This window comes from Hypanus sabinus, chromosome 12 (assembly GCF_030144855.1).
Source record: "Hypanus sabinus isolate sHypSab1 chromosome 12, sHypSab1.hap1, whole genome shotgun sequence".
In the NCBI taxonomy this organism is placed as follows: Eukaryota; Metazoa; Chordata; class Chondrichthyes; order Myliobatiformes; family Dasyatidae; genus Hypanus; species Hypanus sabinus.
In genome coordinates, this window is record NC_082717.1 from 68,139,981 (window position 1) to 68,156,663 (window position 16,683).

A 16,683-nucleotide genomic window follows, 5' to 3' on the forward strand; every position below is an offset into this window, starting at 1 on the left:
AGTCAGAAGTTTGGGATTCAAGTCTTTTTGAATCCACACAAACCCAGGCTATCTCTTGACAGCAATACTGAATGAGTTGGACGGCTGCCTATTTATCAACTTGTCATTTTGAGACCTGCTATGCTCTCATAGATGAACAGAGAAGTTCTCATTCTGACAACTCTGACAAAGAGCAGAGTTATTATGATCAGGATCCTGGTTAAAATCAGTTTTGAACCACTGACTAATAGCAGATTATTCAGTTGTTATCACATTTATTGTTAGTCGGAATGATGCACAAATTGGCTTGCTGCATCTTCAACATAACAAAGGTGATCACCTTTTAAACCAGTGCTTATTTGAATGTAAGTTATTTTAGGATGTCTGGTTCAAGAGCTTGATGGCTGAAGGGTAATAATTGTTCCTGAACCTGGTGGTGTGGGTCGTGAGGCACCTGTACCTCCTTCTTGTAGCAACAGCAAGAAGAGAGCATGACCTAGATGGTGGAGGTCCTTAATGAGGAATGCTGCTTTCCTATGACAGTGCTGCGTGTAGATGTATTTAAAGGTGGAATGGGCTTTACCTGTGACAGACTGGGCCATATCCACAACTATTTGTAGGCTCTTCCATTCAAGGGCATTGGTGTTTCCATTCCAGGCTGTGATGCACCCAGTCAATATACTGTCCACATACATTTATAGAACTTCATCTAAGTTTTAGATGACATGCCAAAACTTTGCAAACTTCTAAGAAAATAGAGGTACTGCTGTGTTTTCTTCATAATGGCACTCAGGACCGAGCCTCTGAAATGATAACACCAAGAAATTTAAAGTTGCTGACCCTCTCCACCTCTGATCCTCCGATGAGGACTGGCTCATGTACCTCTGGTTTCCTCCTCCTAAAATCAATAATCAGCTCCTTGGTCTTGCTAAAAATGAGTGAGAGGTTGCTGTTGTGGCACCACTCAGCCAGATTTTCAATCTCCCTCTTGTATGCTGAGTCATTGCCATCTTTGATTTGACCAACCAACAATGATGTCATCTCATCAGCAAACTTAATGATGGCAATGGAGCTGTGCTAAGCCTCACAGTCATAAGTATAAAGCAAGCAAAGTTCAAAGAGAAGATTGACCATCAACTGCAAGAAGACCAGATGTATGGTTGTCACAAAGAAGAAAGAAATACAAAAATGCAAATGAAAGGGGGCAACAAAATGATTAAATCAACACAGCAGTTCAATTACTTAGGGATCGCGACAAAATCTGATGATAGGGCTGATGTTGAATGAGAAGAAGGGTTGGGATTGCTAATTTGAGCATGATACTAACGAATAGCATAATTCCAATGGGTAAATCTCACTGTTACGTTGCTGCATACATTCGGAAGCGAATGTTGGACGATATCAAAGCAAAATGAGGGAAGACTCAAAGCTGCAGAAATGTGTTTTTTGAGAAGAATGATGAAAATATCGTGGAAGGTCTGAGTAGCAAATGAGAAAGTATGAAAAGTTAGAATAAGAAGAGAGCTGTTACCATCTCTGGAACATGTACTGAGGAAAGAAAAGCTTGAACATCTTGCAGTAACGGGAAAAACTGAAGGAAGAAGTTATCAACCGTGCACAACATTCATGAGTTACATCAAGGGATGGACAGGCAAAAGTTTAAAAGAGCTTATTAAAATTCCTCAGATTAAACATAATGAAAGACAATGATCACCCACATCGTACGACCTGGCACATGATGAAAATGATGATGAGAGCAAGGGACTAAGCACACAGTCTATGCTGATGGAGATGGTGGAGAAGATATTGTTATCAATCAGTACCTGACTGGGATCTGCAAGTGAGGAAATTGAGGATCCAATTGCACAAGGAATTATTGAAGCCAAGGTCTTGAAGCTTAATTAATGAGTTTTGAGGGGATGATAGCATTGAATGCTGATCTGTATTCAGTGAAGAAGATCCTGATGTATGGATCATTGCTGTCCAGATGTTGAAGGATTGAGTGAAGAGCCAATGAAGTGACATCTGTTGTTGTCCTTTTAAATAGACCAATGAAAGGGTAGTGTTTCTGTTAGGAACCCTAGAAAAATAACTTTATGGTAGGCTTGTATTTGTAACTCCAGAGCTAGCATTGTTTGAACTTGATGTGTTTCAAGTTGTGAGTCAGATGCAGTACCCTGTCCAGTGGGAGCACTCAAAGCAGTTTGCAAGAGCTTGTGAATCTCAGCATTGTTCATGAAAGAGTGGGAAGGAGGTTCTGATCCCTGGGTCTAGACATTGGACTTGCAACCTGAGGTAGAGGCGAGCTCTGACCCTTGATCTGTGAGGATGTAGAGGGGGATGACTATTATACACCTATTTCAGCTGCTGAGTTTTCCAAAGCCTGCAATCGCCAGTCAGCTACCACTAAACTTGTAAAACAGATTAATCAGAGGCTGGCAGCCTAAATAAAATAATCTAATTCGATCCCAGTCCTGGAGCCCGTCCTTTGATTCACCTGTGGTAAATCTGCGTGTGGATTGATTGGAAATGGAGGCAGGATTTTGAATGCCATCAATCCAGAAACTACCTCCTTGAAGGAGACTCCAGTCTGATGTCCCTGAGTAGCTTGAGTCACTTGGTAGATGCCTTCGGCAGTATGCAAACACTTACATTCCCCTGAAAAAGTATTCTGCCCGCACAACTATTTTCAAAGTTTACTGCCTCATTTTCTAAATTTAAAATATGTCGAAGTAAGAGTTTTTGAGCTAAGCTACAAAACATGGTGCATCATGTTAAATCAAAAGGAAAAAATCCAAAACCTGTCAACAATTTACTGAAAATTAAAGCAACAAAATTGTGACACTGAAGAAGTATTCATCCCCTTTGTAATTACTATGCTAACGTTCTTCTGGTGTAATATATTACCTGACCAACTCACCTAATTAGCTAATGTAAAAAATTGGAGGATCGCTTGTTTTCAATGAATTCATAAGAATAAATACCCCCTCTCTCTGCAAGGTTCAACAATATGGTAGATTTTTCAACAGACAAACAAAAATTAAGACAAAGGTGATTCAAGGCTGGTCAGGGAAATGATAACAGAGAGGCACAAATCTGGGGAAGGGTACAAGACCAGCTCTAAGACTTTGAAAATCCTCGGAGCTCAGTGAAATAGTGGAAAAATATGAAATCACTGCCGCATTGCTGAGGTCAAGTTGCCCCTCTAAACTTAGTTACTGGAGAAGAATGGCACTTGTAAGAGAGGCTACTGTGACATCAGTAGTCACTCTACCTTGAGCTGCAGAAGTCAGTGGCTGAAAATGGAGATGAAGTTCATGGTTACACAATCTCTAAGGCCTTGCACAAAAAGGAGATTTATGGAAGAGTGGCAAGGAAGAAGCCTTGGATAAAAAAAAAAGCATATTATTGCTTATAAACACTTTGTAAAGTGTCACTGAGAAGATACCGTAAAAATGTGGAAGAAGGTCTTGTGGCTGGTTGAGACTAATGTGGAACTTTTTGGCTTCAACACTAAGCAGTACGTGCGATATAAATGTAATACTGTGCATCAGCCAGGTAGCGCCATTCCTACAGTAAGGCATGATGGAGGTAGTATCATGCAATGGGGGTGCTTTGCAGCAGCAGATCCTGGAAATCTAGTCAGGATTGATAGGAAGATGAAAACTGCTGAATACAGGGACATCCTGAATAAAAACCTGCTACCCTCTGCCAGAATGCTTAACCAGGGAGGAAGCTTGTCTTTCCATAAGATAGAGGAACAGAAGTGGGCCATTTGGCCCATCGAGTCTGTTCCACCATTCAATCATGGCTGATCCTTTTATTCCCCTCTTCAGCCCCATTCCCCTGCCGTCTCCCCGTAACCATTGGTGTCATGGCCAATCAAGAACCTTCAGTCTCCATCTTAATACAGCCAAGGACCAGGCCTCCACAGCTATCTGTGGTAACGCATTCCACAAATTCACCACCCTCTTTGTTTTTGGAATACATCTATCCTGCACCTTCCTCATTTTTCCCAGAAGCTCAAACCATTGCTGCTCTGCTGTCATCTCGTCCAGCATCTCCATCCAGTTTAATTGGGCAACTCCTTTCTTATAGTACTGCATTTTGCTTCACTCCATTGACTGCAAGTGGACTTTGAGAGGCTTCAGATGAAAAAAATTGATGTCCTTAATGGCCCAGTCAGCATACTGACCTTAACCCAATGGAACATCTCTGCCTAGACCTCAAGATTGCTATCCACCATCACCCCCCAACTAACCTGGAACAGACTGAGCAATTTTGGCAAATCTTCTTTCATCACGGTGTTTAAAGCTAATAGAGAGTTATCCAAAAAGACTACTGGCTGTAATAGAGAGACTCAACTAAGTACCGAGCAAAGGGGGGATGAATACTTTTGAAATGCTGACATTTCAGGTTCTGAATTTTTAGTTTTTCATGCTTTACAATTTCCCCTGTTTTTTTTGGTGGGGGGGGGAGGCTCTATTGTGAAAAAGGGAGCATGTGATTCACAAATAAAAATTCTCAGTTAAATTGATCAAAATCCCTGGTCGTATCACTCAATTATGTGAACAAAGGGTTGGGAGATGAATGCTTTTTCAAGGCACTGTAGCTTTCTTCAATTTTAAACTGAAATACTTTGTCATTTGCCCTTCTGCAAGGGAAGGCAGGCTGAAGTAAGTATTGCTTTTGCTGGTGATAAGATTTCCCAGCGAAGGTAAAATACATATGTGGTAACTTCTGCTGTGGCTGAGTGTCTGTTCTAGTTACATGTTGTCAAACTACTTGGGAATTTATTTAAGAAAAGGCCAAGTAGGGAGAAAAAAAGCAATGTTCGGCCACACCATTAAATTGCTACACTGAAGTTCCATTTCAAGGAACCAGAGTACAAATTCTCCGATCTTTCATTGTAACTGAAGAAGTATATGCTTGCTGAAGGCAGCAATCCTTATGTAAACTATTCACCAGGAGAGGTAATCTCTGTGAAGTATCACAGGACCTAAAAGGAAATACTTTGCTTTGCTAAGTTACTACAAATGTTGCCTCAACGAAGAAATCATACTGTGAAACAACAGATCCTGTTGCTGACACTGGGATTTGTGCGGCCCCTTGTTGTTCTAGCACTGTGTCTATTAGATCTCTGTGGCTTTGTTTAGGCTTTACAAAATGTCATACCATCAATCAATAGAAGTGACCACATTTACTGAAGGCCAATCTACTGTCAGTACAAGATCATTTTGACTTCACTTTATGGAGAAATAGTTACTGCTCAAATGAGATGATGATTCTATTTATCTGTCTGAGTGGATGTTAAAGACTCCACAGAAATAATAAACAAGCACAGCGTTCTTAAAACCACTCCCTTGCCCACCCTGCTCCCCAACCCCATCACCCCAGTCTTACGCAGTCAGAGACTTCGAAAGTATGTGTATTGGAGATTTAGCTACCGGTAATTGGTGTAGTTGTGTCTTGCTGTATACAAAAATGTTTGTCTCAGCAATAATTCATCCAACTTTTTTCCAAAGCAAACCCATTTGTTATAAGGAAAGGTATATATTTTATTGCTTTTAGAAATCAAACATGGCACTTGATTGATGTGGCTTTAGATAAACTGCAGAAAAGATATTGATTCCGAGCTAAACCCATGTGGGAAATCTCTCTTCTCAATGCTCTTCAAGATTTTAGTTTTCAGTTTGTACTTCGTAATGAACTAGAAAGGTGCAGCATGAGCTTTTATGTAAATAAATGTATTTGCAGAATTAAGTGCTCTGTTTGGAAAGGAATCACACTTTCAGATCGTGCTCTCTCTCTATATATATATATTCTGTTTAGATGGAACCCACCCACCCCCTAAAAAAAGTGATACCACATTTTCTTTAAACTTTTATACTTTGGTCAAAGATGATAATGAAGTTTTATTGTGTTGAGGCCTATCATTATACTGATGTTTGGATGGATTTTTCTTTGCATCGTTTTGTATGAGTTTAAGTGTGCCACTCTCACATTCTGGAGGGTGCTGTGTGGCTCTCACTCTCATAGAGGCTGATGCTAAGTGAGCGGACCGGTGTGCATGGCATGTTGGGCTGCAATCGCTGGGAGAACAAGATGGAAGTCTAGTGGGCTGTACAGGAACAAGACAGCTGGACTAGTTTATTTAAACAGTTATTGTAGAGATGAGAAGCTGACCCACGAATGACCCTGCTGTGTGGAGCAAGAACATTCTGACATTTTATTACTTTGGCCAGAAGGAAAGTGTCCTTGCATCCTGCTGCAGCTGACAGACACATTGCGGAGGTAGAAATGATCCCAGTGGGCTCTTGCAAAATGCACTCAGAATACAAGTCGTTCATGTAACAAATGCTGGCGAAATGTTGAAGTGTTTGTTCAAAAAAGCTTGGAGGACAAGCATTTTTGTTTCTTTTTTAGTGCTATGGGTTACTGGAGCTATCACTGCAGCAAGTCAGAGAATGCTGCAAAGAAATAGTTAGCGCAGAAAAAGCACTTTTTTGCTTCTTGCCAAACCTTCCACATGTGCCAGGTGGGGAATCTAGACTCGTTTTTCTAGTGCCAATATGTTGTATCAGCCTTCAAGAGGCATTGTCTTTTTTCAGCTACAACTAACTGCATTTTCCAGGATAAAGGAGTAGGTAGAGTGCTATAGAAAATAGTGACAGTTGTGCTTTAGTTTCAGAAGTTCACAGGAAACCTTTAGTTCCACTGGCTTCCTGCTAGGAGAGGAATTTAGAAGATTCGGTGTGCCATGGGAGAGTGAGGAGTTGGAAAGGGGAGTGGTGGTGGTATGGGAAAAGAGGGAGGAGGGTGAATGATGACTCGATATGCTTGCAAAAGAAATGTTTGTAGGTCTGTGCAGATGAAAGTGTGTTTAATTTTCCCTCTACTGGTTACAAGAATGCATTGGGAAAGACACAAAAGCGATAGCCTCTGCCACCTCCGGTCTACTATACTACTACGCTCTCTGGTACTTCATTGTGTGTTACGAAGACATTTTCTTTAGCTTAGTTGCCTTCTTTCATACCCCATCTGTTTCTTCTATACCTGTGGCTTTAATGACAAAAAAGAATTGGTCAATCATTTGCACTGCTAATTACAATTTTAAAAAAGCACACTCTAGTGAAGAAAATATTCTGGCTAAAAATGTTCTGATAGTACATTCTAATTCAAAGTTCAAAGTAAACGTATTATTCAAGTACTGTACATAGATGTCACCATGTTCAATCCTGGGGTTCATTTTCTTCAGGGCATTCTCAATAAATCCATAATAGAATAATAACCAAGATCGAATTAATGAAAGACAGCACCAACTCAGGCATTCAACCAATCTACAAAAGACAACAAACTGCAAATACAAAATGAAAGGAATAATAATAATAATAATAATACAAATAAATAAATAAACAAACAAACAAACAAGCAAGCGAGCAATAAATATCAAGAACATGAAATAAAGAGTCCTTGAAAGTGAGTCCATAGGTTGTGGGAAGATTTTAGTGATGGGGTGAGTAAAGTTGATTGAAGTTGTCGCCTTTGGTTCAAGAGCCTGATGGTTGAAGGGTTACTATTGTGGCCTATCTGCTTCCATGCCTAGATCACTTGAAGGAAACATGTGGTTCTATACTTCAAGACTTTCTGGCTCCAAAACGGTTTATGGTTCAGTCCCGCAGGTTGAAATTTACATCACTGGGATAGATTTTTCTGTTTGCATTCAGGAGCTACATATATCTGGAAAATAAAATCTTTATTAGAAGGATGAGCAAAGGACTGCACATGGAGAGGCTCTTCACCTCATGACTAAGAGCCATGTGGACAGGCGGAGCAGATCATGAAAAGGGCAGCCAGGCCTGCCTACCTCCATTATTTGCCTCTGGAGGGATAGGAATATGTCTCTTTATAAGGCTTGTAGTATCTTCAGAGCAGCCGTGCCTCACTGCCAACCAAGACTGAGCAGTGGAGCCATGCAACAAAAGAGAGAGTTGATATGGACAATATGTTTCAAAGGAATGAGCTGCATTAACAGGGCAGTGCAGACAACAATGGAATACAGGATAGTTAGAGTATGTTGAAATATTGATGGTGCTATGATACACTTTGCCCTCAATTAGGCCAGACATGTATGGATTATATTCATATTTTCTCCTTACTGAATTAGAAACCCCTTCCCCTTATCTTCATTTCTCTATTACCTGACTGAAAGATCAAAGGATTGGCACAAGGGGATCTCTCTCTTTGCCCTCTACTATACCCCAGTCAGTTCGGATTGACAGTAACATCTCCTCCACAATCTCTATCAGCACAGGAGCACCGTAGGGCTGTGTGCTTAGCCCCTGCTCTTCTCACTTTATACTTGTGACTGTTTGACTAAACACACCTCCAATGCCATATTTAAGTTTGCTGACACCATCAGTATAGTTGGCTGAATCGAAGGTGGTGCTGAATCAGTATATAGGAAAAAGATTGAAAATCTGGCTGAGTGATACAACAACAACCTCTCACTCAATGTCAGCAAGATCAATGAGCTAGTTATTGACTGCAGGAGGGGGAAACTGGAGGTCCATGAGCCAGTCCTCAACAGGGGATCAGAGGTGGAGAGGATTAGCAACTTTAAATTCCTCAGTTATCATTTCTGAGGATCTGTCCTGGGTTCAGCATAAAGGTGCCATTATGAAGAAAGCATGGTAGCACCTCTACTTTCTTAGAAGTTTGCAAAGATTTGGCATGTATTCTGAAACATTGTCAAACTTCTGTAGACATGTGATATGACGGAGAGTATATTGACTGGCTGCGTCACAGCCTGGTGCGGAAACACCAATGCCCTTGAATGGAAAATCCAACAAAAATAGTGGATACAGCCTAGTCCATCACGGGTGAAGCCCTTCCCACCAGTGAGCACATTTACACTGAGCACGGCCACAGGAAAGAAGCATCCATCATCAAGGACCTCTGCTGTTCAGGCCATGCTCTTTTTGCATTGCTGCCATCAGGAGGGAGGTACAGGAGCCTCAGAACCCATACCACCAGTTTCAGGAACAGCTATTACACCTCAACCATCAGGCTCTTGAACCAGAGAGGATAACTTCACACATCTCATCACAGAGCTGCTCCCACAACTTATAAACTCCCTTTCAAGGACTCTTCATCTCATTTATTACTTATTTATCTGTTATTATTACTATTATTTTCTTTTTGAATTTGGACATTTTGTTGTCTTTCACACAGAGGTTATTTGTCAGTACTGTTGGGTAAGGGCTCTCATTGATTCCATTGTCTTTCTTGTATTTACTGTGATTGCCGCAAGACAAGTGAATCTCGTGGTTGTATATGTTGTCATGAATGTACTTTGATAATGAATTTACTTTGAACTATTGCAGCATTAACTTTTTTTTTCTCTTGATTGCTCTTCTCTGTAGAAGAATCAGTGTTTCGCCAAGATTTTTTCTTTGTAATGTTCTTTCCAGGTTGCTTTTATGTTAGATTATGTGACACAGGAGCACCTAGCCCAGATGGGATGGATATATTTGAGATTGCTGAAGGAAATCAGGGAGAAAGTTGCAATGACCCAGCAATTATCTTACAAACTTCCAACGATTCATGACCTGAGGTCTATTACAAACTTCTTTGAAAGGGTAAAGGGATGAACCCAGTAGCCATCTATCAGTCAGTTTAACTTAACTGGTTGGGAAAGTGATAGAAAAAAAATCTGTGATTCATTAGGCAAGGTATACTTTCAACCTCACTAAATGCATGGACTGTAAAGCTAGGCTTCTTAGCACAGAAGGGTGAAAGAACGTCTAAACTGTCTCAGTCTTTTTTCCTATTGTTCATGTGGGGAAGTAGCATCCCACCATTTTCTGATTGTCCTCAATGGCCCAGGCGTGTTTCAATCAGAGATTCCCTCAACCATGTAAGGTGCTTTTATAGTTAAAAACTAGTTGTAGTGCATTAGAATTTCAGAATTTAACTGTAAGTTAGGGCTAATACATTATTAAGATTTATTTTTGAGTAAGATATTTTAAAAAGTTACAGGAAAGCAGGAAAGTAGCATTTGCGGCTTTTTGTTTCCTCCAACCTTTAATGCATGTGTCATTTGAAAAATAACACATTGATTTAAAATAATTGCAACAGTGTGAATAAATGTAAACATATTAATGTGTCAACCAGTGCAGAAAATGAGCTCCATTGCAGATCAGAACTGTGTCATTTCCCATTTTAATATGGATCTTTGCCTATGTTGCATTCCACGATGTTTCTGCTAATACCAAGCCCTTCTGAACACCGTTATGTACTTTGTATTTTGAACTGGTGTTTTTCTGGCAAAGTGGAAGTATTAGATCCCCTTCCATTCAACTGAAAGAAAGTGAAGGGGAAGAAAAATAAAGAAAAGTTGGTGACTTACGAGTTGAATTTCCGACTCAGCTGAATCAGTTTGGGATCGCCACATGGGTTTTGGTTAATTTAACTAACTTTTGCCCCCTGCATCTCCTATACAAGCTTGACATAAAGTTGAATGCCTGGCTTCCCACAGATTACTGCATCAGTCCATATTTTAAACTGTCTTCTAAAGATGCTGACTTATTTACTCTAGGAGAATGGCTTTTATTTTTTGCGATCTACGCTTTGTCCGGAAGGATTTTGTGTTGATTTTTTTTGGTAAACTAGACTGCAAACTGTTGCTGAAAATGGGAGTTAGAAGGTCAGTGGTTGTATACCAGTGACCTCTGTTTGACCCTAAACTTTACATAAAGAGTAGGGGTGGAAAAGACAGAAGCTTTAACTGGAATGCCTTGTGCTGGTCTCCCTCAGCAGTAATAGTCAGTGGTGATTAAAACTCCAGACATTCCCTTTTATTTTTTTGATCTTATACCACCATCACAGTTCATTTTCTTAATACTGGGCTTTAAATGGAGTTAGTAGTGTAGAAGGAGTGGGACAAAGGGGAGATTCTTCCCTAATTAGGTGAGGCAACAGATGCTCATGTGAGCGACGTTTCTTTATCGGTGCCAATTATTTTGTCTTGAAAGAGAAGAGAGAGTAGTGTTGAGCATTGTTTCCTAGAAAGTCTAATTATTGCCCTCCCTAAAAGATGAAATGGAAATGTCCAGCTGTGGCAAAAAAACAGAAGGAATAAATCAAAATCTGAAGCACTGTGCTCACACTCACAACAGGCCAGGAAAGGTTAGAAGGGTCTTGAAGGAAACAGCAGGCGAGCAAAAGTCACGTGTAAATCACAGAACCTACCCAGGATCCGTTCCTTACGTCACCACTGAAGGTTATCAGTATTTTAGTTGGATCCTTTTAGCTCCTTCTTCAAAGTAATGCTCTCTTTTTCTCTTTCACACAGGTTCATAAATGCCAGGAGAAGGATAGTCCAGCCGATGATTGACCAATCTAATCGAGCAGGCAAGTCCCCAGTAGTAACTGTATTCAAGTCGCGCAGGCGAAAATCATCCTCAAGCCATTCACTGGGAGAGCCATTATCTGGTAAATAACTTGATAATGAATGCTGGGAGTGACTGACCACTAAATTAATGTAGGACTGTACTGTCATAACAAAACTAATCAGTTTACATAATAAGGTATGTTTCAACTTTTTAAATATATACATACTTTTTAATTGAATGATACCTTTGTCATTCTCAGATCCCAGTTTCAAGGGAACTTAAAATAAACCAAATGGAACAGCCATTAACAGATTCATGGATTGAATTTTAGAATTTTTCTTCCCAGCTTTACTCTCTGCTACTATGACAACTTCCTGGTGCATGGCTTGGTGTGGATTTGCTATGAACTTTTATTATCTGTCAGAAATGGTGATGATGCTTTGGAAACACAGCAAAGTTGAAAGTAACCTTCTGAGTGACTTGATGTTCCTATGTAACTAATAGGTGCTTGTTTTCTAAAGCTAGCTTTAACTAACTGGTTCAGGCTTGAGTTCAGGTGTGCTGGTAGAAGAGGAATTCTTTCATTACTAAACACTTACTCCATTTTTCCTTCTTAATTTTTTAGAGCTCTGACTTATGAAAGGAAGCTTGGGTTCTCTCTTGAGCTAGAATTTCTGTTTTGCTTTACAGTAACCTTTCAGGATAAGAAAAAGATGTATTTTTTTAAAAAGGACTTGACACATGTTTTTAATGGCATTGTTATTGCAAAATTCATTGACATCTAACATAAACAAACTTTATTCCTAATATCTTGCCATGTTGGCTGAATGGTTAAGAAGATGGGCTTGAGGTTAAAAGAATGAATGCTCACGTGGTTCATGTGGGTTTGAGCTCTACTTCTGGTAATGAGACACAAGGATTGTTTCTGCTTGTGGTAATAACTTGCAACAGTCTGTAAACAACAGTTGATGTTAGATCAAATATAACTATTAAGGTTACATTTCTTAACTAAAGCTATAAAAGGATTTTGGAAAAAAAGGGGTATAGAAGGTTAGGTAGAGATCAATCAAGATCTCAGCAAATGGTGAAACAGACACAAGGGGCTATGTTGTCTACTTTTCTTCCTAAGTAACTAGCAAATTGACAAAGAGGTTGTGATTACTTTGGGAACACAGCAAAGTTTTAAAATTACTATCTAAAGGCTGCCCTGTTTTCTATAGTTTTCAAACTTAAATAATTTCTCTGAAATTATTTTTTTCCTCTGCTATTTTATTAGAGATGTGGAAGCAAGTTTACTAAAGCAGTTTATGGGTGTTACATATGGAAGTGGAGACAAAGAGATAATCTAGATGTGAAGCCAAATGATGTGGGCAAGGTCCTGAATGAATACTTACCTGTTTTCAACAAGGCAAAGGCCAGCAAAGATAGTGAGTTCAGGGAGGGTTAAAGAGTGATGTGGATCAGGCTAGTATTGAGAAGAAAGATGTTAGATGTCAAGAAGCGCATTGGGATTGATGAGTGCCAGCTGAGCACAGTCACAGGTTTCCATGGGAACCATGTGAGAAGATGGCTGGGCTCTGACAGAGTTTTTGCATGTTTGTTTCTTGGGAAATTTCTGGAGGAACTCCAATGGGATAGGAGTTACAGTATATACACTGGTAATGACAGGTGCTACTACAGGATAGTCAGCATGGCTTTGTGTAAGGAAAATCACTAATTTGATTAAGTTTTTGAGGAGGTAACAAAGAAGACTGATGAAAGTAGGGCAGACAACACTGTCTATATGGATTTGAGTAAGGCAGTTGACAAGGCTTCACATGGTAGGTAGGCTTTGTGGGCATATGGGACCCAAGGCATCTCGCAAATTAGATCACTGCCTTGACAAGATGAATCTCAGGGGAGTACATGGTGACGTATATGTACTTTAAAGTTTGACTTTGGAACTGTGAAAATTGGTTTGGTGATGGGAGGCAGAGGATGGTAGTGGAAGGATTGGAAATCTGTAACTAGTAGGATATCACAGAGATCAGTGTCAGAACCCTTGTTGATTGCAATATACATTGCGATATTATGTCATTATGGATTGATAAGTTCTTGATTGGACATGGCATCAAAGGTTACGGGGAGAAGGCCGAGAACTGGGGTTAAGGAGGAGATAGAGAACGAAGGATCAGCCATTGTTGAATGGTGGAGCTGACTTGACGGGTCAGGTAAGAGCAGAATTAGGCTATGTCTCATGGTCTCGTATCAAAAACAAGAGGACATAGGGTTAAGGTGAAAGGAAAATTACACGGGTGAGTTGAGAGAAAGGAGGAGGCAGTCAAGTCAGATAAGATCACAATGCTTAAGCAGTATTGAGACAGAGACATAGGTAGGCAAGGCACAGAAGGATAGTGACATAATGCAGGAAAATGGGATGAGTGTAGATGGGCACAAAGATCAGCATGAACATGGTGGGCTAATTGGCCCTTCCTGTGCTGTGAGACTCCGACTCTTTTACAGATATGCTGACATTTATATGTAGCATCCTCGCTACTCATAACTTTTAAAGTGAATGAAAATTCTTCTTTTCCTGACCATTCCCTTCTTTAAGATTTTAAGATTGTTGTCTGGGTCTGAGGAACAGCAATAAGTGCAACTCTGACAGTTAGACACTGACACCACATGGCCAGAACCTTGGCCATTTACAATATACGTGGACTCTGCTTGTGTTGCTTTAAAGCAGGGGTTCCCAACCTTTTTAATGCCATAGACCAATGCCATTAAGCAAGGGGTCCATAGACCCCAGGTTGGGAAGCACTATTTTAAAGGATTGGATTGAAGTTGAACAATCTGAAGCATGGAGAGCTGTTGAGGTATGACTCCAAGGGTCACTGGAATTTCATCGCAAAGGTTATGTACTGTACATACATAGGTTATCGGGGAGGGGGGGGGGGGTTCACAGCTAACCCCAATCTTGCTCTTGCCATCTGTTACACTTGTGGACTTTCCAATCATGGGTGCCCCCTAGGAGCTGAAATCTTCACTGACTTCCATGTCATGCCCTCTACCCAGAGGACTAAAGGCCGCTTTATTGTCCCTGTTGCCATTTCTCTTCCAGATTCATCCTGTGGAATATTACACACTAAGGATCAAACACAGAATTATATTGCTTAGCTTCAGAAACTTTTTACCAACTGAATCATCAAGGACTTTAAATCAGTAAAGTTGAAATGTTTGGTCGTCAGCTCACATATTCATTGTAGTGCTGATAAAGCCAGTAAATCAACTTCTGCAAGAAGCATGTAAAATGAAGACCCAATATTTCAACATTATTGGCATAAGAAACCTCAGTAATTTAATTTTTTTGTAACTGAGCCACTTAGTTCAGTTCAGCTGTTTTACTTTGGATGACGTGACAGCAGGCAGAATGAAATGGCATCAGTTCATGAATTCTGCACTCTATAAATCTCACACCTAAATGATTCACAGACATTTACCTCATCTGCACAGGATTCATGGATACCTTCCGTTTTCTCTTGCATCAGAGCAATTTGTGTTGAGATATTGATGGATCTTGATATCATAGACTACTCACAATTCATTCCCTTTCCATTCCAGTCAGCAGTACAGTATAAATGAACCCCTTTTTTTAAAACACCAGAATACAGATTGGATTTCAACTCCCAAATAAGAATTCTTTGCTCCTTCACGGAATTACAGATTTTTGGAGGGGATGAAGTTAGGGGTATTTTTCAAACTTGTTTTCTCTGCTTTCCCTCCACTCTGTATCTTGAGGAACATGTCAACATATCAAAGTTCAAAATAAACATATCAACAAAGTACATGTCACCATATACAACCTTGAGATTTATTTTCTTATAGGCATATTCAATAATTCCCTAGTAGAATAATAACCATAACAGGATCAATGAATGACTGCACCAACTTTGGTGTTCAAGCACTGTGCAAAACAGAACAAACCAAGCAAATACAAAAATAAAGAAGAAATAATAATAATAATAATAATAAATAAACAATAACTATTGAGAACATTAATTGGAGAGATCTTTAAAGTTAGTCCATAGGTTGTGGAAATATTTCAATGATGGGACAAGTGAAGTTGAGTTAATTTATCCCCTTCGGTTCAAGAGCCTGATGATTGAGGAGTAATAACTTGCTCCTATACATATTCTTCAAACAAGGAAGTTGGCAATTTGAGAAGGTCTACTCAATACCTTGGTCTTCCCTATATGTTTTCTGACACTGTTATGGCCAGCTACCAGACTCCTAGTGGAATTTCAAGGTGCTTTTCAGGTGCCTTGGCAAAACTGAATTAGCCCGGGCACCCACTATTATTTTGGAACTGACTCTGGTGACAGATCCATGCAGTAGTACCAAAACCAGAATAATCAGTAAGGATCTAATCTCATCCAGGGGCAAGTTATGATGGACTTGAGGGAAATTTCTTGGGAGCTTAAAGCCAGGTCTAGCAGAAACTGCAGAAAGAGGAGTAAAATATAGAGCAGATCAGAACTGTTCTGAAATTAAATAACAGATAAACAATCTTCAACTCCACTCCCTATCTCTATTCAATTATCCATTTATACCCTTAGAAGAAGAAAACCTTATCATCTTAATCTTAAATTCATTCCATAGTTGAATAAGCTGGAGAATTCCAATATATGCAATGTACTGAATCTAGAAATTTCTCCTCATCTTCATCCTTTGTGCTGATACTGTGATTCCTCCCTGGTTCTATACTTAATAGCCAGAAAAATATGATCATCAGCATCAGTCTCATTAAGCCTTCTTAATCGATGGTGATCACCTCTCATTCTTCTCTCTAGAGAGTAAGGTTCCATTCTGCTTAATTCCTCATTGTAAAATAATCTTCACATCCCAGATATCAGCCAGGTCATGGATTTCAAGCAGATTACATTCAAGTGTTAAAGACCTCTCTCTTCTTCACCCACCTTTTTGCTTAATTTACCTTGGGGCTGAATTCCATAAAGAATCTCCCTGTTTCTCCCATGCTCTAACCACTACCTCGACAATCTGAACCTTTCTACAGTCACTCTGAATGCCGGGAATCTGCTGAATTATTTGGATATTGCTTGGCCACTTAAATTAGTTCAGCCTTATTATTACAATACAACCAGGCTGATTGTATATCACAATTGTTTTCTAATGCCTCTTTTGCTTTGCCCCAACATGTTCTCATGAACTTCTTCAACATCATTGACTTTGAACTTTGGTAAACTCGCTGGTTCAGGCTTTCCTTGCTTTCATTGCTGGTGGACATTCCTGGGAACGATAGCACTTGAAT

The 16,683-nt window shown here is 39.8% G+C and overlaps 1 protein-coding gene across 2 annotated transcripts in view; it reads left to right on the forward strand.

Annotated features, from left to right (window-relative positions):
• meis1a (Meis homeobox 1 a) overlaps positions 1-16,683 on the forward strand; it is a 203,925-nt gene that overhangs the window by 158,675 nt on the left and 28,567 nt on the right. For both annotated transcript variants that reach the window (XM_059986168.1, XM_059986167.1), the window contains exon 10: positions 11,336-11,475. In XM_059986168.1, the coding sequence (XP_059842151.1) occupies positions 11,336-11,475 (140 nt within the window). The remainder of the gene's footprint in view (positions 1-11,335; positions 11,476-16,683) is intronic.